At 43.8% G+C, this 24792-nt stretch overlaps 2 protein-coding genes across 2 annotated transcripts in view; one reads left to right on the top strand and one right to left on the bottom strand.

Moving 5' to 3' along the window:
- The first annotated feature begins 215 nt into the window (after positions 1–215).
- Positions 216–1447, top strand: MBD3L1 (methyl-CpG binding domain protein 3 like 1). Its single transcript, XM_021705495.2, has 2 exons — positions 216–261; positions 848–1447. The coding sequence occupies exon 2, from the start codon at positions 866–868 to the stop codon at positions 1445–1447; it is 582 nt and encodes a 193-aa protein (XP_021561170.2). The 5' UTR covers positions 216–261; positions 848–865.
- Positions 1448–4035: 2588 nt separating this feature from the next.
- Positions 4036–24792, bottom strand: part of MUC16 (mucin 16, cell surface associated) — a 59268-nt gene continuing 38511 nt past the window's right edge. The window contains 17 exon segments of the mRNA XM_044913098.1: positions 4036–4200; positions 5563–5642; positions 5845–5886; positions 7317–7483; positions 11667–11734; positions 12147–12310; positions 13568–13716; positions 14536–14603; positions 14940–15064; positions 16316–16488; positions 16646–16713; positions 16814–16935; positions 17832–17897; positions 19078–19113; positions 20478–20650; positions 22566–22656; positions 22659–22850. Coding sequence (XP_044769033.1) covers positions 4102–4200; positions 5563–5642; positions 5845–5886; positions 7317–7483; positions 11667–11734; positions 12147–12310; positions 13568–13716; positions 14536–14603; positions 14940–15064; positions 16316–16488; positions 16646–16713; positions 16814–16935; positions 17832–17897; positions 19078–19113; positions 20478–20650; positions 22566–22656; positions 22659–22850 — 1883 coding nt within the window. The 3' untranslated portion in view covers positions 4036–4101.

The following is a 24792-nucleotide window of genomic DNA, read 5'->3' as shown; positions in this document are numbered from 1 at the left end:
TATGGATGTTTTGCAGTGGATGCAGATGATTTTGGATTTATAGTGGTACCAAAGACTAGCAGTAGCTATGGCATGGTGGATAATGAGGGTCTTCCAGATTTGAAATTTTACAAGGCAGATATGATAAGTGTTAAGGAATTCTGAATTATTCCAAGGGAATTATTGAGATCATAGACCATGGAATCCAGGATTGGTAGGAATAGGAGAGAAAGTAAGGTGAGGATATGGTGATCTGGCATCACTTCCAATCTTGAGGGACAGGTAACTGTTGTATAAGTGTTTGAGTGAAAACTGAAAATCAGGAATTTGTGGTGGGTGAATATGTTTTCTGAATTATTTTTTACCATGACATTGTTGGTTGATGTAAATGTCTGGGATATGGGAGTGAGTTGCTAAGAACAGGGCAGATGATAATTTCACTATTGGTTTAAGTTCTGAAAGCCAAGTGGTCAACAGGTCGACCAAATGAATAGTCACCTAACACAGAAGGATGGTGGGGCTGGAGATTTAGAAAAAGACTGGGCACTGTGTGTCCAGGGGTAGGGGGGAAGACCAGGAATTGTATGGTTGAGAGTGACAAGGACAAGTGAGAATAAATCATAAAAGAGAGGATCTTACAAGATGGTGAAGGAGAAATGATCTGGAGTAGGTCCTGAATTTTGACCTTGAACTTTCTGGTTTTGATCCAAGTCTATTTGATGACATCCCAGGACACAGGTCAGATCTATCCCCAGAGGTAGAGAAGGAAGGTGGAAGTACAAGATAACCGATACCATGCTCCTAAGAAGGCAACCTTTTAAACCATTTTAAACCAATTTTAAACCAATCTCATGATTTATTTTTATAGGGTAAAAGCAAAAGAAGTATGATGGTCAAGACTCCACAGAGGAAGCAACATGATTGTGGAAACCAATCCAAACCAAAGTCTTGCTTAAGTGTCTCGATCCCTTTGAGGATGTCCAGTTACATATTCAAGAGGCCGGTTACTAGAATTACATCCCATTCTGGTAATGAGGTCAGACGCCATCACTGGGAGGAAACCCTGGACAAGCCCCAACAGGTGTGCTGGCAGAAGAGGCTACAAGGTCTCCAGGCCTGCAGCAGCACAGGGGAACCATTAAGCACTTTGGATCTTGCCAAAGCCTTGCAAAAACTTGAACCTAGGTGCACAGGTGAATATCTGCCAGGTGTTCTTGCAGGTAGTCTGAACTCCAGCCCCATGCCCATCCCTGCTGGGTCTTCAGGAGTTGATCTGGGTATCCCACAGCTCCTGTGCAAACAATTTCTGGTGACTGAGGAAGATATCAGGAAACAGGAAAGGAAAGTGAAGACAGCAAGAGAAAGGTTGGCCACAGCACTGGCTGTAGACAGACTTGCTAGAGAGGCAGAGATAATGAGGGGCCAAGAAGGACAGCCTGAAAAACACCATGAAAAAAAGAGAAGCTAGGGCAGATGAAATGGCGCAGGGCACTTTATTAATGTCTCTTTGCAGTGTCCATGGTGTCTTCGTGCTCCGAGCCCTCAAAACTTTAATATGTATCAGTACTTTTCTTGTATTAAATTATTTTGTGTGACATAGACAATAGAGACAGTGATCTTTTTCAACTGCAAGATTGGGTTTCAGGTGAGAAGAGAAAAGAGATCTTTCCTCTCCATGAGGTACTGTTATCTTCCCTTACTTTGTATGTTATTTGTATTTTAAAGTCAACAGAGAGTGGTCAAAGTCATGCGATTATTTAGTGTTCTGCCCTCACAGTCAGGGTAAAACATGCCTGGTCGAAATGGACTGTTGTTTTAGTGTTAATATTCCAACAGAATCCAACATGATATTTTTTTTAATGTTCTCAAAGAAGATACCTGTTTGTAGGTCTCTATTTTTCTGTTCTTCGTTGCATGTTAATTCAGAGTTCAGTACAAGGAAATACCAGACTTCTCACTTTTTTTTTTTTAAAGCCAACCACAGAAAATGTTTATTAAGCTGTGATTATACTCAGTCCATTATTATCTTTTTTCCATTTTTTTTCTTTTTCTTTTTTTTTTATTCTTATGTTAATCCCCATACATTACATCATTAGTTTTAGATGAAGTGTTCCATGATTCATTGTTTGTGCATAACACCCAGTGCTCCATGCAGAATGTGCCCTCCTCAATACCCACCACCAGGCTAACCCATCCTCCCACCCCCCGCCCCTCTAGAACCCTCAGTTTGTTTTTCAGAGTCCATCGTCTCTCATGGTTCGTCTACCCCTCCGATTTCCCCCGCTTCATTCTTCCCCTCCCGCTACCTTCTTCTTCTTTTTTTTTTTCTTAACATATATTGCATTATTTGTTTCAGAGGTACAGATCTGAGATTCAACACAGACTTCTCACTTTTTAAAATATCTCTATATGTTGGAAATTTGATTCATGAAAACTGATGTGCCATTTTGGGGATCATGATGTCAAGAGAGACTCTTTTCAGCATCATTAATCTATCACTGAGCTACTGCTTATTGGGATTTAATTGTCAATTTGCTTGAGCAACCTGTGGTAATATTCAAATCCTTTTCATCATTACTTAACTTCTGTCTCATGGATTCATCAGTTTCTGAGAATGAGTTATTAAAAAATAATAATATTTGTAGTATTTCTATCTTTCCTAAAAATGGGTTATTTTAAAATTGAATCTTCTCTCCTCTATTCTTCCAGGAAGTACTTATCTGGAATTTTAGAATGTGTTTTAACATCTCGTTTTAAAACTAATTCTGATTTAGATACACTGAATTTTTTCTTTTCCTCATGACTCCTGTTACACTTTTCTGTGGTCACATTTATGCTTCCTGATGTACATCCTTAACTGGTTCTTTGAAGGCCTTTGGCAGGTCAATGTTGAGTCTGTCCATATTTCAGAAAGTGTTTTTATCTTTTTCTTTGACAGATAGTGTGGTGAGGTGTTTAATTTAGGTTCTTAGTAATTTTTTTCCTTCCTGGTTATTTAGTATTTCTGAGCCCCCATACCATTAGCTATAAAATGGGAATGCAGCTCTCAAGGATAGTGAGTGTAACTGAGACAATGCACACAGAGGCTAGAGATTGAGAGCACGGCTGGGAAAGTTTGCCCACTCATGTTGCTTAGTAGATATTAAGGCATCAATAATGATAGCTCTTGTTATCGTTATTATAATTTCCAGAGAAGGCATTTTCAGAGAATGACTGCTTAAGACTGAGGATGTGACACTCACACCAAGTAAGTCTGAATGGGTGGCACTGCTGTGAATTCTCTGCCCTTGGGTGTCTTCAGCTGTGGTCGTCTGCAAAATGTGTAGAGGTCATGCCAACTATTCCTGCAAACCCAAAGCAGGACAGCACAGCTTGCCTCGTGCCTGGCTCATCTGGGGCTGCTTGCTGGGGAGACCCTGCTCTGTCTAGCTGGAATCAGTGCAGAGAAAGATGAAGAAAGACTATCTAGCTTTTTCCTCAGATTTTTTCTTTCCCACTGAGTGTTATTTATCTTTATATCAAAAGCAGACACTAAGTCTCTCAAGCCTTGGGATTTCTCTGGGACTGAGGCTTCCTGGATACCTAGTGATTTCAGCTCCAAGTCCCAACGTTGATTGCCGAGTCATTCCTGACTCACTCATTTTTTCTTGGATTATTTCCCATCTTGGAGGACCCATGAGGGGAGAGGAGCCACTGAGGCAGACTGGTCTGGAAGTCCTGGTGAACCTGAGCTTCAGAGAATGAGACAGTGTTAGGGGAACTTTGTGGGTGGGGAAATATGGAGGAACGGAGATGGGGGTGGTGGCTGGCACAGAGCCAAGGGGAGGCGTGCTCCAAGGTTTCTAGGAAGAGACACCTCGCACTGAGGTGGGATGTTGATTTTACATGATTGACAATGTCTGGGTCTCTTGCCAGTTCTGGTGCCTCTGAGGGACGAAATGGCATGAAACCAAAACACAGACTTGCAGCTGCCCTTCAGGACTCAGTGGAAGGGAAAACCTTTCATCTCGGTCCCCTGTGAACTAGTCAGGGGCCAAGTCAAGAAGGGCCCAGAGACTGTGTCCGACCAATGTGGTTTATTCCTGCTCCAGCCAAGCTCCGTTGGAGCCTCACGCAGAGCTCTCACTGCAGCTTCCTCAGGTCCAGGTGTGGCAGGTAAGAGCCCAGGCTGTGCTGCTGAACCTCGTAGTTTCCCTCCTTCTTCCGCCGGCAGACAGTGACCTGCGAGGGCAAGAAGAGAGCATGAGAATGGCCTGGGACCACAGGGATGGGGGTGGCCAAAGCCACAGATGCCTGCTGCCCCCTGTGTGTCTCTCGACCCTTTTCTACTTCATTTTCTCTCATGCATGTCTTGTACCTCTTTTATCTCTTTCTCTTCTCTTTTCCCTTTAGCTCTGTTTTTCTACTCTTTTCTCTGATATCCCATTCATATCCTCTCCTTCCCTCCCTCCCTCTCCCTCCACACAGGCACCCTCTAGCTTAACTGAGGTATAACTGGTGTACAATGACCTGTATGCATGAAAAGCGAACGATTTGATAAGTTTTGATTATAACTTCGTGAACCATCACCACAATCAAGACAAGGAATGCTCGTCATTCCCAAAAGTGTCCTCATGCTCCTTTGTAATTCCTCCTTCCCTGCCATTTGCAAACACATTCTCGTTCCCAGGCAACCACTGATCTGAATGATATCCCTGTAGATTAGCTCGTATTCTGCAATTTGCTTTAAGCAGGATCATACATTATGTACTCATTGTTATCCAGCTTCTTTCACTCCATATTACTATTTTGAGATTTATGCATGTCAGTGCGTGCATTTATAATTTATTCCTTTTTATTGCTGAATTAGTATTACTTTGTGGGGCTAGACTATGGTTTGTTTATCCATTCACTTGTTGACGGACCTCTGGGTTGTTTTCAGTTTTTATGAAGTTATTATGAACATTTGTGTACAAGTCTTTGTATAGATTTTTATTTTATTTTATTTTATTTTATATTTCTCTTCCATGAATTCCTCGGAGTAGAATGGCTGGGTAGGTATATGTAACCTTTAAAGATGCAACCAAGCTATTTCTCACCAGCACTATTTGAGAGTTCCAGTAGTCCTCATCTTCACCACCACTTGTCAGAGTCAATCTTTTTAATTTTAGCCATCCTCATGTGTCATAGTATCTCATTATGACTTTCACTTATGTTTCTCTAAGACTTATGTTGTTTAAAAGAAGGAAGAAGCAAGGGGCACTGGGTGACTCAATCGGTTAAGAGGCCAACTCTTGATTTCAGCTCTGGTCATGATCTCAGGGTCCTGGGATCGAGCCCCCCCACCAGGCTCTGCCCTCTGTGGGGAATCTGCTTGAGGATTCTCTCTCTCCCTCTCCCTCTGCCCCTCTGCCTGTTCATTTTTTCTCTCTCAAATAAATAAATAAATCTGTAAAAAAACAATTAAAAAAAGGAAAAAGCAAGACACACACAAACTGTGAGAAAAATTCATAAAACATTTTCCCAGCAAAGGACATATATTTATAAAATATAAAGAACTCTTACAACCCAACAGTAAAAAGACAAGCAACCCTCCTTACTTACCAGGAAGCAGCAGATCAGGCATGTGATGAGTACCAGGAGTCCCGCCAAGCAGATAAGGATGATGGCCCAGAAGGGGAGGTCTGGGGAGATAAGTGCTGGTGTTAGCCACCTCCTGTCATTCCCCTAGGGCTCCTGCTCTCCCTGTACTGTGCCTAACAGTCCCTGACATGGGTTGTCCAGCTTTCATCATTATCAAGACTCTGGGTACATGGTTTTCTTTGACTAGGTACAGCATCAAGACATTCCTTCCCCATCCTGAGCTGGGGCTTCTTTGAGGCTTACCAGAATTCTCAGTTAAGACATCATTTCTGTTGGGAGAATACCCTGGAAGTGAATGAAATGGAGAATGCATGTGACTGTGCTTTATGCTTTTTTTGTATTGTTTTTATGTTTTTTAAATAAAACTTTTAAAATACACAGAAAAATAGAACAATATCATAAACATACATCTAGATTTAACAATGTATATTTCACCCAATTAAAACAATATTTCATCCAGTGTATAAATTGTTAGCACTTGCCACCCTTGCTTCATCATATTTTCACTGAAATGTTGAAGTAGAAATCATGATATTCACCCATTTTTCTCTAAGAAATGAGAACACTTTGCTACATAATTCAAGGCTATTATCACATTCAAGGAGTGTAATAAATCAAATTCATATCTCTGGGCAAGGAGGACTGGAATTGGGCTGGGCCATCTTATAATGGTTGGGGGGAGAATGGATTATCATAGCTGGCAAGACCAAGGGATCTCTCTAAATTTGTAAATTCCCTCTCAAATGCTCTCTTCTCTGCCCAGAAACACATTCACCCCTTCTCCTTTACCAAGTTGTTTTATACTCATTTTCCAGGATTCACCTACAATGTAATTTTGTCCAGGAAGACTTCTCTGATGACCACTCCCAAGTATGAATTATTTCACACCAAATAATTAATACTTTTCAATTGCCTATTCTTGTTATTGCAACTGCAACATAAACCCCATGAGGGTAGGGACACACAGAACCCACCAGGCATGGAAGAGAGTTTCAGGTCACCCTACTGTACAACTTATTCCCAGCCAACTTCTTATAGATGTGCTGTCCAATATGGAGCAGCTACAAGTGGCTTTTTAAATTAAAAATAATTTTCATCAAATCAAATAAAAAATCTGGTACCTTGGTAACATTAAAAATCAGTAACTATAAAAGCCAGTCACAATAGCCAGACTTTAAGTACACAATAGTCACATGTGGCTACTGCACTGGACAGCACAGATATAGAACATTCCATCATTGCAGAAAGTTCTGCTGCATGGTGCTGATCCAGAGCAGAACTTGGCAAACTACAGCCTATGGGCCAAGTCAGGTCCATTTTTATACAGGTCCTTTTTTTACACAGCCTGTCTTAGAGAAAAGAGGTCTATCCCCTATGCCTGCAAGGTTGGTTCACATACAGCTCAGAGCTAGAGTCCCTCACTGACCACTGGCCAAGTGACTTTCAGTACAGGGATGAGAAACAGAATTCCAGAGAGGGGAAGTGACCAGCCTGAGGTTACAGAGCTATCTCTGAGAAGGCAAGTATCTCTAATATTCCACTGGGTGTCCCTTCTTCTCCCTCAATGGTGGATAAAGCCTGGGGGAGTATGCCACCTCCTGTTAGCCTAAAAAAGTTTAATGCTGACTCAACCCCAGGTCTCCAAATTCCCAGAAAAGGCCCCACATGGGGAGGTTGGACCCCCAACTCCTGCCCCAATGACCAAGAAGCCTTACCATCCACAAGGACACTGTTTCTGTCCAGGGTAAAGTTCTGCAACTGGGTACCATTTTTGGTCAGCCTCAGGAACTCCAAATAGATGGCAACTCTGTCCAGTCTCCGAGCCAATGGTGAAAAGTTACACAAGGAGTCCACCCCAGTGTGGTTGCTGTGGGGGACAGACCTGGAAGGGCAAAAGGGATGAACAAGGGTATCTTGAATTCTACCCTGCTTCTAGGTTCCCTGCTTCTAGGTCCTGTCCAAAAGAACTTTCTACAATGATACAAACATTTGTGTTTGCAATATAAAAATACAGTCATTATTAGCCCCATGTTGTTGAGCACTTAAAATACGTTAGTGTGGGTAAGGAACTGTCTCACTTTATTTAATTTAATTAATTTATAAATAAAAAGCCATGGGGAGAACATTTTTGAAATGTTTGCAGTAGGACTTCCAAAAATCCATAAAATCATTGAGAACACTGGGAAGAATGGTCAAAACTTTTTCAGAAATCTAGAAATTAACCAAAGGCTTGCAACAACCTGAGGATCATTTAGTTAAGGAAAAAATGGCTGAATCCTGGTAAAGGGAACAAGATTTACGGCATTAGAACTTGCATTATTCCCATCCTGCTCTCATAATAACTTTGAAAGCCAGCAGTATGAGAACTTGGTAGCTGTGAAAACCAGCAGCCTATCAGCCACAATTTATTTGGAGTTCCCCAAAAGACCCATTCCCATTGAATTTTCAATGGTTGACTTGTCTGCAGATTCCTTTAAAAAGCCCCATTTTCAGGGCTTGTCTTTATTCGACTCAGAGCGTTTTCAGTGAGGGAAGCCTATCCCCAGGGCATGTGCCAAAACCAATCAGTGATAGTTGTTTAACATGGCAGCTGCCTGAAGGAGCAATACCACGAGTTGGTGCAGGCAAGAGGTGAGCCAAAAACTTTTTAAAAAGTGGGTATAAGATGTCTCTGAGGGGTTTTGAAAAGCTCTGATGCTTGTGGGGGAGGTCTAGAAGGTCACAAGTGTATGGGGTGGTGTGAATACTTGAAAAGGTCTTAATCTTTCACCTCTAGCTAAAAGGTTGGCTTAATATCTGAAAAAAAAATTATCAGCGGAATAGAGCATATTAATAGAATAAAGGAAAAATAACACACATCCAAAAAAAAAGAATTTGAGAAAATACATCCTTCATGATTATTAAAAAAAAAAAGCTCAACAAACTAGGAATAGAAAGAAAGTTGCTTAACCTGAAAAACAGTATCCATGAAAAACCCACAGATAAAACCGTACTCAATGGTGAAAGACTAAAAATTTTTTTCCTAAGACCACGGACAAAACAGTGTTGTCTTCCCTCATTTCATATCTTATTTACATTTTAATAAATGTAATTTTAATAAACAATTAGGCAAGAAAAAGAAAGGACAGGCATTCAGATTGGAAGGAAAGATGTAAAATTATCTCTATTTGCAGATGACATATTGAATATGGAAAATCCTAATACACACTCACACACAAAACTAAAAACTATTAGTTCAGCATGAATGTAGGATATAAGACCAATATACAAAAATCAACTGTATTTATATACACTAGTAATTAACATTCTTAAAGTGAAATTAATAAAACAATTCTATTTATAATAGCATCAAAGGATAAAATACAAAACACTTAGGAATAAATTCAACAAAAGCATTGTGAGATTTGTATACTGAAAACTACAAAAAATGTTGAAAGAAATTTTAAAATACCTAAATACATGGAAGAGCATCTCATGTTCATGGACTGGGGATGTATTATTGTTAAAATACTCCCCAATTTGATCAACAGATTAAATGCAATCCCTACCAAAATCCCAGCTAACTCTTTTACAGAAATTAACAAGCTGATTCTAAAATCCATATGGAGTTGCAAGGGACCTCAAATAGGTAAACCAATATGGAGAAAGTACAGAACTGGAGAACTCCATTTCCCAATTTCAAAACTTACTACCAAGCTACAGTAATAAAAACAATGGCCACTAGTATAAGGATAGACATATAGGCAGTGGAATTGAACATGGGGAAGGGAAGGAGAAATAAAATAAGATAAAAACAGAGAGGGAAGCAAACCATAATAGATTATTAACTATAGGGAACAAATTGAGGGTTGCTGGAGAGGAGGTGGGTGGGGGATAGGGTAACTGGATGACGGGCATTAAGGAGGACATGATGTAATGAGCACTGGGTGTTATATGCAACTGATGAATTGCTAAATACTACCCCTGAAACTCATAATACAATATAAGTTAACTAAATTTAATTTAAATAAAAAATTTTAAAAAGTAAAGAACTTAGAATCCATAAATAAACTCATACAATCATGGACAACTGATTTTCAACAAGGGTGCCAAGATAATAGGGAAAGAATAGTCTATTTAACAAATGGTACTGAGACAATTAGATATCCACAGACTAAAGAATGAAGTTGGACTCAAACCTCACAACATAGGCAAAAATTAACAAAATAAATCAAATGCCTAAATGTAAGAGATAAAATTATAAAACCCTTAGAAAAAAACTAGGTGTAAATCTTTGTGCATTTGGATTAGGCAATGGTTTCTTAGATTTGGGACTAAAACCACAAACAACCAAAGAAAAAATTGATAAATTAAGAGCCATCAAAATTAAAAATCATTGTGTTTCAAAGGGTAGTACCTAGAAGGTGAAAAGGCAATGTAACAAATGGAAGAGCATATTTGCAAATCATATATCTGATAAAGGTCTACTATCCAGAACATACAAAAATGATGATAACTCAACAATAAAAAAAATCAACGTAAAACTGGGAAAAGGACTTGAATAGACATCTCTCCAAAGAAGATAAGAAATGACCAATAAGTACTTGAAAAAATGTTCAACATTACTAATTGTTAGGAAAATACAAATTGGAACAACAGTGAGATACCACTTCACCTCCACTAGGATGACTATAGTAAAAAAAGGATAATAAAAATTGTTGCTGAGAATCTGGATAGTTTGGGACTCTCATATACTGCTTGTGGGAGTGGGAAATGGTAGAGCCTCTGTGGCAAACAGTTCAGTAGTTCCTCAAAAGTTAACACAGAATTACCATATGACCATACAATACCAGTCCTATGTATATGCCCAAGAGAACTGAAGACACAAACTGATGCAAAAACTTACACAAGAATGATCATAGCAGCATTACTCATAATAGATAAAAAGTGGAGATAACCCAAGGTCCATCAATGAATGGATGGATAAACGCAAAATGGTATAGCCCCCCTTATGGTTTTCCTCTATAAAAGACTCAACTCTAGGAAACAAACTGAGGGTTGCTGGAGGGGAGGTGGTTGGGGGCTGGGGTAATTGGGTGATGGGCATTAAGGAGGGCATGTGATGCGATGAGCACTGAGTGTTATATGCAACTGATGAATCACTAAATTCTACCTCTGAAACTAATAATACAGTATATGTTAATTAAATTGAATTTAAATAAATTTTTTTTAAAAAGTAGTATAGCTATACAACAGATATTATTTAGTCATAAAAAAAGGAACGAAGTACCTATATGTGCTACAACATGGATGAATCTTGAAAACATTATGCTCAGGGAAAGAAGTCAATCACAAAAGACCACATAGTATAGGAATCTATTTATATGGAATGTTCAGAATAGGCAAATCCAGAGAGAAAAAAAGTAGATTATTGTTTTCTAGGGGATGCGGATAAAGGAAGACTAGGAAGCAACTGCTAATGAGGATAGGATTAAAAAAACAACAACAACATTCCACACCCTACATCACATCTACGTCAAAAACTAATGATGTAGTATACAGTGGCTAACTGAACATAATAAAAAAAATTCCACCATTAGATAGTGGGATGGTTGTACCACTCTCTAAATACACCACTAAATTGTACACTACAAAGGGGTACCTTTTCTATGTGAATCATATCTTAATAGATGTAGAACAGTTTGGATTGCTTCACTTGATTAGTGGCTACACTACTGAGCCGCACAATTAGACTGCTGGATTCTAAGTCATCTGGCTCTAGCCACCCCCATCTTCTATGGATCCTGACTTCAACAGCTAATTTCTTAAGGCATGGATGCTACATTCCATATTCCATGGCCCCAACACCAGGCACCTCCAAGTCTGCTGAAGTCTACCCTGGCTTTCTCGAATTTCTAAGCCAGTTGGGCTCACTGGCTTAGGAACAAGTTGGTTTTTAGGTAACACTTCTATACTCCCAGGGCTATCTTCCATAAGAGCTAGAACTGGGACCATGACATGGGGACACGTTTACTTAAAGGACAGCAGGAGTCTCCAGAGTGATTAGGTCCTGAGCTGGAACTCACCTGAATGCTAAAACTTGACAGTCAGAGAAAAAATTCTTGATGCTGCTGTTCTGGAAGAGCTGGTTGAGCTGAAAGACAGGGCGATGGTCCCTTGATCATCATCCCAGGCCAAGTGGCATCAGAGAATTTTTAGCCACTGAGCATACTGCCCCATCTATTTTTTCTTATCTCAACAAACACTAGCCCAGATACGTGTATCAAAGCACATCCCATTCCAGGGTATGACTTAGTTACATGACCCTGGACTAGCTACTGAAACTCTCTGGGCCTGTTTCTTAATTTCTAAATGGGCATAAGCACTGGGTGTTATACGAAAACAATGGATCGTGGATCACCACATCAAAAACTAATGATGTATTGTATGGTGACTAACATAACATAAAAAGAACCTGTCTTCACCAATTGTTATGAAAAATCACCCTCTGACTACCCAGTCTGTCTCTACCTGGGGACAGAGTGGACACACAACCCCATTCTCACCGCATTCTCAATACTTCTCTTGTTCTGCTGGTGTTTGGTGGTGCCTGGCTGGGCTATGTCATGGGAATAGAGTAGGTTGGTGACAGTGAAATTCAGCTGGAAGTGCTCGGGGAAGGGACTGCTTGTTGGTTTGTCTGTTGGTAGATGAGCTGATGGCTCCACTTCTATAATAAAAAGAAGGTATAAACGTCCCAATCAGGTGAAGATATTAGCAAAGAAGTCATTCCAGCTAGTCTACTTATTCCTGGCAATGTGATCCGAGCTGGATTTTTAAAGGTGGGCTACATAAGAACATCTATCCACCTGGCCACTTTGAATCCACTGATCTGTCTACCCATCCAACTCTCCCCCAAGCATAATGAGAGCTCACTAGTATGTGGGGAAGAGGAGACTGGAGCCCTTCTGGGGAACAGAAGGCAAGTGCAGGTGCTGATCACCTCAGGGGACATCTGTCATACGCCTTTGCTGACCAAGGTTCCTAATGTGTCTTGCTGCCTCTGGTCTTCTCCCCCTCCCAATCCACTCTCTATACAGCACCCAGTGGATGAGCTTTCTAAAGCAGAACTCTGTGTTGTGTTCCTCTGCAAACTATTCCAGTGCCCAAGAAAGTCCCTGCCTGCATCTATAGCCTTACCTGCCATTTCTCCCACATCAAAGTATTTGCTCCAGCCATACCAAACTCCTTATAGCCTCCCCAGATATTCTGTCTTCTAGGTTATAAACACATGTAGCTCAACTCCCCATCTCTTCCCACTGGCTAAGTCATCTTCACCATCACATCTCAGTTTGTTCATCACTTCCTCCAGAAAACTTTCCAAGATGGACTGTGTGTCCCTCCTTGGGGTTCCCATAGGCTCTTGAAATTCTCTGATTATAGCAGTTACCACAGTGCATCATCAGTGCCTATTTAATTTCATGACATATTGTTGAATGAATGAATGCATCCTTCAATCAATCAATCGATGCACGACTCTGGCAACTCAGGATACTCTACATTTTGGGTCAGAAAGATTTAAGAGTAAAAATAATAGGGGCGCCTGGGTGGCTCAGATGGTTAAGCGTCTGCCTTCGCTCAGGTCATGATCCCAGGGTCCTGGGATCGAGTCCCGCATCGGGCTCCCTGCTAGGCGGGGAGCCTGCTTCTCTCCCTCTGCCTCTCTCTCTGACTTTCATGAATAAATAAATAAAAAAAATTTTTAAAAAAGAGTAAAAATAATAATTCCCTTGGGTGCAGTTGCTGCATGTTTTCTTCCTACCTCCTGTTGGATGATCCAATGCCATGGGTCATCAACATGGGCCTCCAGAAAGCCCCCCTTTCCCCTCCAGAGCCTCCATCCATTCCACTGCTACTGAGAAGCCCCATCCTTCCTTTCTCATAGCCCCATCTCTTCAAGCCATGGAACCAGCCCCCAATCTTGCACCTGTCACATGAAGGTCCGCCAGCTGATAGGTGGTGCCTAGCCAGTGGGATGAGACATTCAGGGTCTTGTCCAGAAAGACTTTCTTCACCGCGCTGGGGTCCACATTAGAAGAGAACAGTGCCTGGATGGTGACAAACATGGAGCCCAACCTAGGGACAGAGACCATGGAACTCAGCCATCACTCAACATCAGTAGTGTCTCCTGAATTCCTATTTTATAGACCCAAAGACCTAGAGGCAAGAAGTGAGAGGTGATCTCCCAGGCTAGAGGAGACCTGACCAAAAATACAAGGTTTCCAGGAGTTGGGAATAGAACAAATATAAAAATAACGAACATCTATTGAGCACTTCTAGGAAGTGACTTACACATTCCCTCACCATCACTCTGGTGGAAGGTATTATTATAATTATCCCCATCTTAGAGACAAAGGAACTGAAGTTTGGAAACACTCAAAGTCAGCACTGTGTCCATGTTCCTCCTGTTCCCCAGTATAGATGTCTCAGTTCTTCCACCCATTCTTCACAGACCTGGGTTCAAACCCAACTTGGGCAATTCTTGAGCTGTTCACTTTGCTTATCTGAGCCTCAGCTTCCCCATCTGAACAATGGGGATGATCACGATAAGTACCCATCTCACAGGGGCTGTGTGAGAATCCCATGAGATGACAATGCATGAAAGTGCTCAGCAGGGGTGCGGCCATGGGAAATGTTAATATTGGGCTGATCTTTGTTGAAAGTATCCAGAAGAGGAGAAGGTGGTGGATGCTAGTGTTGGTGGCCCTGTGAGGTTAATCCTTTTCCTGCCCCCCCTTTGAAGACTTATGGAAGGAGATGATAGGAATAGATGACAGGGACGTGGGGGAGCATGGGTACCATGTCAGTGACTTTCAGCTCAAAGACTGTGCCAGGATGGAAGCTCAGAGCCACAAACTGCCAGCTCAGCCAGTGCTTCCAACCTCCTCAACTTACGTCAAGTTGGTGACCAGGCAAGAGTGGAATGTGTCTTGTAGCTGGCTGCCTCTGTAGAGTTCGGTGACCTAGAATAAAGGGGGACAGTGGGTGAGATGGAGGGCTCCTGGGGCTGGAGCGGGCTACTGGAGCCAGTGAAAGAACATAGGCCTTGGAGCAAAGGAGCTCTGAGTTCAAATCCTGGCTGTGTGATCTTAGGCACACCACTCCCTTTTCTGAGCCTCAGTTTGCCCATCTGGAAAATGGGGAAGGCAGCCAGAGCACCACCTTTGTAAACTGAGAGAACTCAGAACACATAGGTAAAGTGGAGAGTTAAAATAACCACTTAACAGATGTGAATCAGACAGAGGAACGAGGGGGGCACCCAGGGCAAGGAGAGATGGCACAGGTGAGAGAGACACTACCTTGTCCTGGATGTCCCTCCGCAGGGCTGTATACTCCAAGGATGTGGGGTTGCTGAGGTTCCAGCTGATGATGCGGAAATTTAGCTGATACTCCCTCTGGGTAGATAAACGCTGGGGTGCATAGCCTGGAGCCAATGAGAGGGAGAGAAGACAGTTGGAGACTCTTAGCCTTTAGCACAGAGAGAGGCATGGTGCCTACTGTCAGAATCAGCGAAGGTCAGGCCCACATGCTGGGGACTTCCAAATGGAAAGTCACCCCATGGGGGGGAAAACTGGAATTTTACAGTCCCGGGGCGAGGCTTTCTGTTGTGCTTATGCAGTTTCCACTTCCTGGAATGTTCTTCAGTCCTCTGCTTTTCCTGGAAAACTCCTACTCATGTTTCAGAACCCCAGTGAGATGGAACTCCAGGAGAGCAGGGATCTTGTTCTTGCCATGGGATCTTGTTCTTGCCATGTCCCTGGGCCTAGTACAGTATTGGGTACATAATATCCTCTTCCAGGTAACCCTCCCTGAATTGTCCCTCCTCTGTGCTTCCATGGCACCCTGTTAATAGCAGTGTTTCTGCCTTTTTTGTGTGTCCCTAAGTAATATTCAGTTCTCTTGGTTATGAGATTTTCAGGGACAGAACCTGTGTGTTCTATCTCTGTACCCAGCACATGGCTTGGGACAGAATGGTAATGTATATGTGTTTGTTGAAGGAGTGAATGTGAACTGCAGTGGATCCTCAAATAGCGGGGCTGAGATACTCATCTCCATTTTGTTCACTCATTTACTCATTCATTGGGTATGACGATGTACTAACACATAAAGAACTACAGTGCCATATTACAAGACCTTAATTTCATAGAGTTAGATAATTAAACAATTGTGGTGAAGTATGATTAAGTTGGTCTGGTGCCCATACTAGGGACCATGGGACCATGTAGAGCAGGGTTTCTCATCCTCAGAACTACTGGTATTTGGGGCTATGTAAATCTTGGTGGTGAGGATCTCCTGTTTGTTGGAGGACATTAGCAACATCCCTGGCCTCTAGCCACTAGATGCCGGTAGCACTCTTCTCCAGTTGTGGCAACCAAAATGTCTCCAGTCATTGCCAAGTGTCTCCTGAGGGGCAGAACTGCCTCTAGGTTAGAATCATTGACATAGAGGAGCCTCACATAGAAGAACTCCTGTCCCAAAAGATTCCATGAGTCAGACATTTGGGGTTCAAATTAAAATTGGTCAAAGAATTTCATGCTATTTACCTGAAATAACAGGAGAGACTCTCTCCATGGAGAGTTTGGGGAGGGTGTCCCCTAATCAGAACCTGGGCTGACTTGTTAAAGAGTAAATAAAGTAAAACAGGGACCAATAATGATTGCTGTAAATCACTCACCATTGACCAAGAGGCTGTCACTGACCAGGGTGTAGAGGCCCATCTGGGTGACACCATGGGTCAGCTGGTTCAGCTCCCAGTAAAGCCACTCTCTGTCCAGCCCATGGCCCATGGAATCATGGCGGTAGGTGCAGATGGTATCAACATGGGTGGCTGCCCCATCTTTCTCAGGTCTGGGGACAGAGGGATGTGGGGACTCTAAAGAGAGGTCCTGAAACCTCACTATGGGGGCCACAAGGAGGGAGGAGCAAATGGGAGGTCAGTGGGAAGACTGGGAGGGTTGGTCACCAAAATGGTCACTACTGACAAATGCTCAGGAAAAAGTCCTACCTGAGGGAGATTAGTCTGCAACCTGAGTAGAAGGGGCCCAGACTGCTTTTCTGGAACAAGGATCCAAGCTGGGGAGGAAGGAGGAGGAGAATGAACAGGAGAGATAAGGGTGGGGGAAGGGCTGGGTGGAATTTATCCCACTTGGAGCTGCTGGGAGCAGGGTCTCACCAGGCGCTGCAGGGTCCTCTTGGTGGAGTTGAACACAGCTGAGCCATTGCTCATGTCCATTGAATACTGGAGGTTGGAGATGGTGAAGTTTAGTGTGAAGGTCTTCAGGTTGTGTCCCATAGCTACAAGAAGAGAGGGGAGAGACGGCTACTACTGAGAGTTGGCCTGAGACCAAATCAGAGTCCTGCATTCATTGTACTCTGTCATCTTCTCTTCCAGTGGCACCACCACCCACCATTTGGTTGCCCAAGTCAAAACCATCATGTTGCTCAGCTCCTCCTCCCTCCCCTCCAAGTAACCCCAATTCCACTTGCAGAAGAGTCCTCAGATACATCCTCTCTATCCTGTTCCAGCCCAAGCCTTATCTTCTCTCACTTGGGCCAACACCCCAGCAGACATACTGGATGCCCTCTCTAAAGAATGTTCTCTACACTGAACACTAGAAGAAATTTTCTTAAGTGAAAGTTTCAGTATAGTCACCACTGCCCATGGCTTCCTTTGGCCTTCAGTGTCAAGTTCAAGCTTCTTGACCTGGTACTCAAGGTCCTTCCCAATATGATTCTTTCCAACCTTTCAGCTTCACTTATCCATCTATTCCAGGTTAAGCTTAATGCTTTAAGCAAACCAAATCCCTTTCAATTCTCTCCACACACGATGCTGCTTCTGGCCACTGAGCCTTTGCTCACTGAATCTCCTATACCAGGAAAACTCTTCATCCCCTATTTTCCTGGATGAGCCCTCTTCATTCTTAAAGACTCAGTTTGGGTAAAACTTTCTCCAGAAAGCCCTTCCCCTCAAAATTATACTAGGTGCCTTTCCCTAAAATGTCTCACACTGTGTTATAATGGTCTGCTGATCTCACAAGCCTGGGGGCTCCAGGAGGGTATGCATTAGATTGAATTGTCAGTATAATCTTTGCTATTGACATGACTGTCCTATACCAGAATTTTACAACTGACTGGTAGAGGTGTGGGGCTGGAGAGCTTTTCTTGGGAAGGAAAAGGGATCTCCCAGATACCTGTGGTGGCTTCTAGTTGCACAGGTGATGATGAACGAGGCAGGAATGTGGTGGCTGCCTCAGGAGCTGTGGAAAGGGCAGTCATCAGGAAGGAACAGAGTCCCCACAGAGTGGGAGAAACTCCCCAAAGCTTGCCTGGGCTCCAGCAGTGGTTGTCCCAGGACAGGCATTCACAGGTGTGCCATAAATGAGAGTAAGGGAAGGAGGAATTGTGTGAGCAGAGGGGTGAATGAGTCCATGAGTGAAATAAACTCAAGAAAGTAGGGTAGATAAACAAGAGAGAGACTAAGCAAAGAGGACAGGGAGATGAATGGGCAGAAAAGCAGGCAGACAGATGGGATACCTGGATTGACATAGGAAGAATGAACAAATGAGGGGGTCAAAGAGAAAGCAAGAATAAACACAGGAAGAAAAGTTGGAGAGATGGAAAGAAGGACAAAAGGAGGAAAAGACAAGCAAGAGAATAGACAGAGGATGGATGGATGGATGGACAGATGGATGGATGAAAGGAAGGATAGAAGAATGGATGAAGCATAGAATGAATGAAGGATGGATGGATGAGGGAAAAGGAAGAAAGGATGGATGGAGAGATGAATGGATGGAAGAAAGGTAAAAATGAAAGATGGATGGATGGAAGGATGGACAAAGGAGAGAAGGAATGAAGGATGGAGGAAAGAAGGAGAGATGGAAGGATGGATGGATGAATGGAAGGAAGGAAGAATGGATGAATGCATGGATGGACAAAGGGAAAGAAGAAAGAAAGGATGAATGGAGGGAAGGAAGGAAGAATGAAGTCTGAGAGAAGAGATAACTCAGAGAATGGAAGAATGGATGGATTAAAAGATAGATGAAGAGACCATTGGACAACTGAACAGGCAAGTTTGGCCAAACCACTGAGTGGCCACCAGTTTTCAGCTCTACATTGAGGCCCCTTCTGTGGCCCTTGTAGGAGATCTTGTTTTCAGGAGGCATGGACTCATCATCTGACCTCAACCCGCATCCCTGTAGGAAATGTTTGTTCAAATTTCTTCCTCCAACCCAAAAGGGTGTGGAAAGTTTAGAAAGCCAAAGTCATGCCTGCAGGCCCAGAAGAGACCAAGGACTCAGCATTCTTCTTCCCACTGACACCTGGCCCCGCTCAGGAAAACAGCCTGAGTTTGGGGCAAGCTCCCTTTATTAGTGAGGAGAAAAGTTTGGCTCAAGACCCATAGAGGCTGATATGGGTACTGGATGCAAAGATACATACTTGTAGGAGGCTCATCTGGACCACGTTCATTATAGCCTGGAAACAAAAATGTCACACATAAGGGGAGACGGCAGAACAATCCCAGATATTCCATGCCTTTGTCCGTGTGGGACTCCTGCTGGATGCCTTTTCCTCTGTGTACCAGGTAAGCATCTATGCATCTTCTAAGATCAGACTCAAATGTAATCTCCATCATTAAGCTTTTCCCGATCTTCCAGTTAGAGATGACCCTTCCCTATCCACCTCTCCAGCATGCCCCCAAGAGACTCATCACATTTATGTTCACACATTTATTCCCCCACATATCTATCCATCCCACCATCTACCCTTCCACCCTCCCTTCAATCTATCCCTCCATCCAACAACAATTTATTGAGAACCTACTATGTGCCAAGTTCTATACATTTGGGGAATACAGCATTGAACAAAATGTCTCTGCCCCTTTGGAGCTTACATTAAGACAGGTTGCCCATGTAGCCTGTCTATCCCTGGTGCCAGGCACAAGGCCTGGCTTATAGCAGATGCTGGTGACTGCTGACTGAGTGAACAAAATGAAGCATATTTTACAGGGGGAAATATCCTAAACTGGCCCCTGCAATGGCCAAGGTGAAGGGAACAGATGTGAACTCACAACATCAAGACCCAGAATTACCACAAACCTGTGAGTAGCATGGGCAGGTCCCTTCCCTTCTCTGTACATCTCCCTCTTTGCTCAAATGAGTCATAAAGGACCAGGATGTTTCCCTGCCCACCTGATGTGGCAATGGTGATAAGAAAGTGTGAGTTGCCAAACACCATCCCCAAGCTGGGGACAGAGAGGAGAGAAGCTGAGTTATTCCAATAAACCTCACCATGTTCCATGTTCTGCCTCTCAGAACCCTAGAGGAGGGTCACCCTCTTAAACACTGTCCCTTCCTGGCTTCTAGGCTGATACCCAGCATGTCCAGAGCTTGGACCCCACAGATGTTCAGAGTGCCCACCTAACTTCCTGGCATTGGGGCCCCACCCAGGAGAGAAGCCCATCTCTGGTCTAGGGTGAGAAGCTGGGAGGGAAGACAGATGTGGGATTTTCTTTCCCCGTGTATCCCCTGGAACGACCCTTCTAGGAGTTAAAGGCATAGGGTAGGGCATAGCATTGTATGCTGACTGCTGGGGCTCATGCCTGGCTCCACTCTTCTGTAGCTACACCCACTTGGGCAAATTACTTAACCTATTAAAGCCTCAATTTCTTCATCTGTAAAACAGGTGTGATCAGGGACAGTTTTACGGAGTGACAGTTGGAGGGTGGGGGTCAGTATGGAGTTGAGATTCACACCTGAGTTTGTCTCAAGGTTTCCCCTAGAGACCTGACCTGTGGGATGGATGGGTGGAAGCAGTGAGGGGGGCTGAGAATCGCTCACCATTGAGGTAGAGGCTGTCCTTGTCCAGAGAATAGGGGCCCAGACGGGTGATGCCACGGGTCTGCCGGCTCAGCTCATGGAACACCTGCCTGGCAGGCAGACCTGGGCTGCTGGGGGGCTGCCGGTAGGTGCAGAGGATGTCCACCCTTGTTTTGGCGCCATTCTTCACAGACCTGAGGAAGGAGAGATCGATGTGTAGGGAGTACAGCCCATGTGGCACCTTGCCACCTGTGGTCACTGCACACATCATATCCTGTGTTCCAGCCTTATTGAACCATTCACAGTTTCTCCACCTGGCCACACACTCTCACCCCAGGATCTTTGCACATGCAGCGACTTCTGTCTGGAGGTCTCTCCCCTTCTCTCCTCACTCTCCGGTAATTTCCCGGTCATCCTTCAGATCTCAACTTAGACACCTTCTCCAAGAACCCTCCCAGACTGAATCAAGAGAGGGTCCTGGCTGCCACAGGACCTCATGCTTCCCCCATCCCAGACCTGATGGCCCTCAGTGTTAACATGTATCATTTTTCCTTTTCTCTCCAGACAGTGGCCTCCATGAGGAAGTGTTATGGGACAGTTTGGTTCACTGTTGTGCCAAACTCCCAGCACCTCACACACTGCCTGTTCCATGCAAAAACCAAAGTCCTGATGAATGGATAAACAAAATATGATATATCCATACAATGGAATATGATTCAGCTTTAAAAGTGAGGGAAATCCTGACATCTGCCACAATGTGGATGGACCTTGAGGACACTATGATCAGTGAAATAAGACAGACACAAAAAGACAAATACCATATGATTTCATTTGTAATGAGGTACCCAGAGTGATCAAATTCATGGAGACAGAAAGTAGAATGGCGATTGCTAATATCTGGGGGTAGAGGGAAGTGGGGAGCTATTGTTTAATGGATACAGAGTTTCAGTTTGTGCAAGTTCTGGAGATTGGTTGCACAACAATGTGAATATACTTAACACTACTGAACCGGACACTTAAAAATGGTTCAGATGGTAAATTTTCTGTTATGGCATCTTTTACCACAATTAAAAAAAAAAAAATCAATTCCCGCCAAGATTCTGCATAGTGTAGACCTTGTTGCTATCTGGAAATGCACTTCCTTTCTCTCTGACCCTCTCTCTCTGCTCCAGCCACACCGGCCTCCTTGCTGTTCACTGAACATGCCAAGCTCATTCCTACCTCAGGAACTTTGCCCATGCTGTTTCCTCTGCCTGGAACAGTTTTCATGGCCAAATCCTTCTTTTCCAACTGCGATACCGCTCAGAAATCACCTCCACAGACGCACTGTCCTGTGCCCTGGGTAAAGCTGCTTTCCCGTCTCTATGCACTTCTGCTTCCCATCACCTTACTATATTTGAAACCCTTTTAGATATTTATTCTCCTGCTTAGTTTCTGCTTTCTCCACTAGATGAGTGCAGGGGCAATGCCTGTGCTGTCACTCTGGTACCCACCACCTGCCTCAGAGGATCTACCACCAGTGACAGTGGAATGGAAAACACAGATGGAAAAGTGCTTTGTAGACACCTACAGAATGCATACCAACCCAGAAAAGTGCAAGTAATTGCCTGAGTGATGAAGGGTTTCAGAACTACTAGTGGTCATGGGTTCATAGCATCGTGCATGTAACAGATGCCACTGAAACGGATACTTTAAAATGGTGAAATGGGGGTGCGTGGGTGGCTCAGTTGGTTAAGCGACTGCCTTCGGCTCAGGTCATGATCCTGGAGTCCCGGGATCGAGTCCCGCATCGGGCTCCCTGCTCGGCGGGGAGTCTGCTTCTCCCTCTGACCCTCCCTCATCTCATGTGCTCTCTCTCTCTCATTCTCTCTCTCTCTCAAATAAATAAATAAAATCTTTAAAATAAATAAATAAATAAAATAAAATGGTGAAATGGCTAATTTTATGTCTATACGTATTTTGTCACAATTATAACAATAATGTAACATAAAGACATGGATGCCAAAAAGGACCCTCTAAGACAGTCTGCCACAGCTGGGAGTGGCCCCCATAGTCAGAAGTCCTGTCCTTTGGTGATGGGCCATGGCGGGTGGGTGGAGGCATTCTCACCTTAGTGAGGTGACCTTGCAGCCTGCATATCGGGCTCCTAGGCTGCTCCTCTGGAACAATGGGCCGAGCTGGAGAGGAAGGAGAGGGCCAGTGTGGTCACAGCTGGCAATAGCCCAGAGGAGGGGTCATGGAGGTGGGGATGGGGAAGCTGGCCTCTCACCAGGTGCTGCATGAGGCTGTCTGTGATGTTGAACTTGAGGGAGCCGGGGTGGCCCATATCTGCTGAGTAGCGCAGGTTGTCGATGGTGAAGTTCAGCGTGAACGGCTCCTCACTGACCTCCCGAGCTGTGACAGGTGCAGGGAGAGCCAAGGCTTGTGGGAAGGTCAGGGCACCCAATATCCACCCACCGTGGGGCTTCCAAGGGCCTCTTGTCCTCCTCCAGATAAATCTGGGGGTTGCTTGTTAATGGAGATACCTCCAGCAGCAAGTAAGGGCAGGCTTAATGATTTGGGGGCTGGAGATGGTATTCCCACCCAGGTGCAGGAGTGGAGGGCTCTGTGAAAACACCAGTGGTTTTTTTCTGTCTGGGAAGGAAAGGCTCCAACTTACCACACTGATGTGGAGCCAGGAAAAACCCCAGACATGGTCCTCCATATTCTCTCTGCTCCCCCATCTCTATCTCCTTATCTCTCTGTGCCTCTGTCTCTCGTTTTCTCTCTTTTTCTTTCTCTCTGTCTCTCTCTTACACCCAGGTATGCCAATCTTCTATGCATTGCATTAAAAAAAAAAAAAAAGCCAGCTAGGAGCTGCAACCAATCTCTCTGCGCCCTGATTTATTCATCTGTAAGATAATAATTATTACTACTTCAAAAGCCGTAATGAGGTTTGAACAAGTCAAATTCTGTAAAGTGCTTAAGCACAGGGCTGGGCACAGAGTAAACACGATATAAGTGTTCATTATATAAAACAAATAATCAAATACTTTCTGATCACTCACTATACATGGAGCTTTTTACCTGGATAAATATGAGCTGGGTGCTAGAATCATCCACACTAAACAAAGGAGGAATCACAGTACAGAAATAGTCTTCTGCCCAGGGTTACTTGACAGGAGAGGGAGAGTCTGGGTTTGGACCCAAGTTCTCCAATCCCAGAGTCCTTGCTCATGACTTCCCCTGTGAAGATACATGCTCTTTTTTTTTTTTTTAAGATTTTTATTTATTTATTTATTTGACAGAGAGAGACACAGCAAGAGAGGGAACACAAGCAGGGGAGTGGGAGAGGGAGAAGCAGGCTTCCTGCGGAGCAGGGAGCCCGATGCGGGGCTCGATCCCAGGACCCTGGGATCACGACCTGAGCCAAAGGCAGACGCTTAATGACTGAGCCACCCAGGCGCCCCTGAAGACACATGCTCTTGCTTAGACACAGTCAGCTGGCTCAGTGTTCAATGGTTGGGGTGACCTGTGTAGGCCCCAGGAGAAGTATAATAAATGGACCAGAGGCCCCGTGGCCTGACTCTAGAATAGATAAGCAGTGAGCAGCACAGGGTTAACTATTCAGGACAAACCTCTGGAAGAAAAACTTACTTCCCCTCTTCTCTTCCTCCTTTCTGTTCACTACTCCTTCCAAGCTCCCTTCTGTCTATTCTTCCTTCTGTCCTTCCTTCTTTCCTTCTATTCTTTCTTTCTTTCCATCTTTCTTGCTATTCATCCATGCATTCATCCTTTTTCCTTCAATCTTTCCTTCCATCTATCCACCTTTTCTTCTACCTCTCTCAATCCCTTCTTTCCCTTCTTCTATCATCTGTCTATCCACCCATCTATCTATCCAACCATCTGTCCTCCATGTCTCCATCCACCCACCCACCCTCCCAACCATCCATCCATCCATCCATCCATGTACCCATCATATCTATCCATCCATTCACCAACCTTGCATACACCATTCCTTCCTTTCTCACTTCTTCTTTTCCTTCCCTCTTCCCATTCATACCTCTTTCTATGCATCCTTCTGTCTGTCCTTCCTTCTATCCTCACTTTCTTCCTTCTATCCACCTTTCCTTGCTTCCTTCCTCCACCTTTTTTTTTCTTCCATCTATCCATCCATCTTTCCTTTCTTTCATATCTATTCCTTCTATCTATTTAGACATCTTTCCTCTCTCTTTCTCCCCCTCCATTCATCTTTTCTTCCTTCCATCTGCCCATCCATCCTCTGTTACTCCTTTCATTCATCACTTCTCCCTTCCTTCCTTCCTTCCTTCCTTCCTTCCTTCCTTCCTTCCTTCCT

The sequence above is a fragment of the Neomonachus schauinslandi genome, chromosome 1, assembly GCF_002201575.2.
Source record: "Neomonachus schauinslandi chromosome 1, ASM220157v2, whole genome shotgun sequence".
NCBI lineage: Eukaryota > Metazoa > Chordata > Mammalia > Carnivora > Phocidae > Neomonachus > Neomonachus schauinslandi.
This window is presented reverse-complemented; position numbering and strand designations above follow the sequence as displayed.

Excerpts from the sequence above, each read along its gene's own strand:
- MBD3L1 (XM_021705495.2), top strand. The coding sequence starts at position 866 with ATGATGGTCAAGACTCCACAGAGGAAGCAACATGATTGTGGAAACCAA.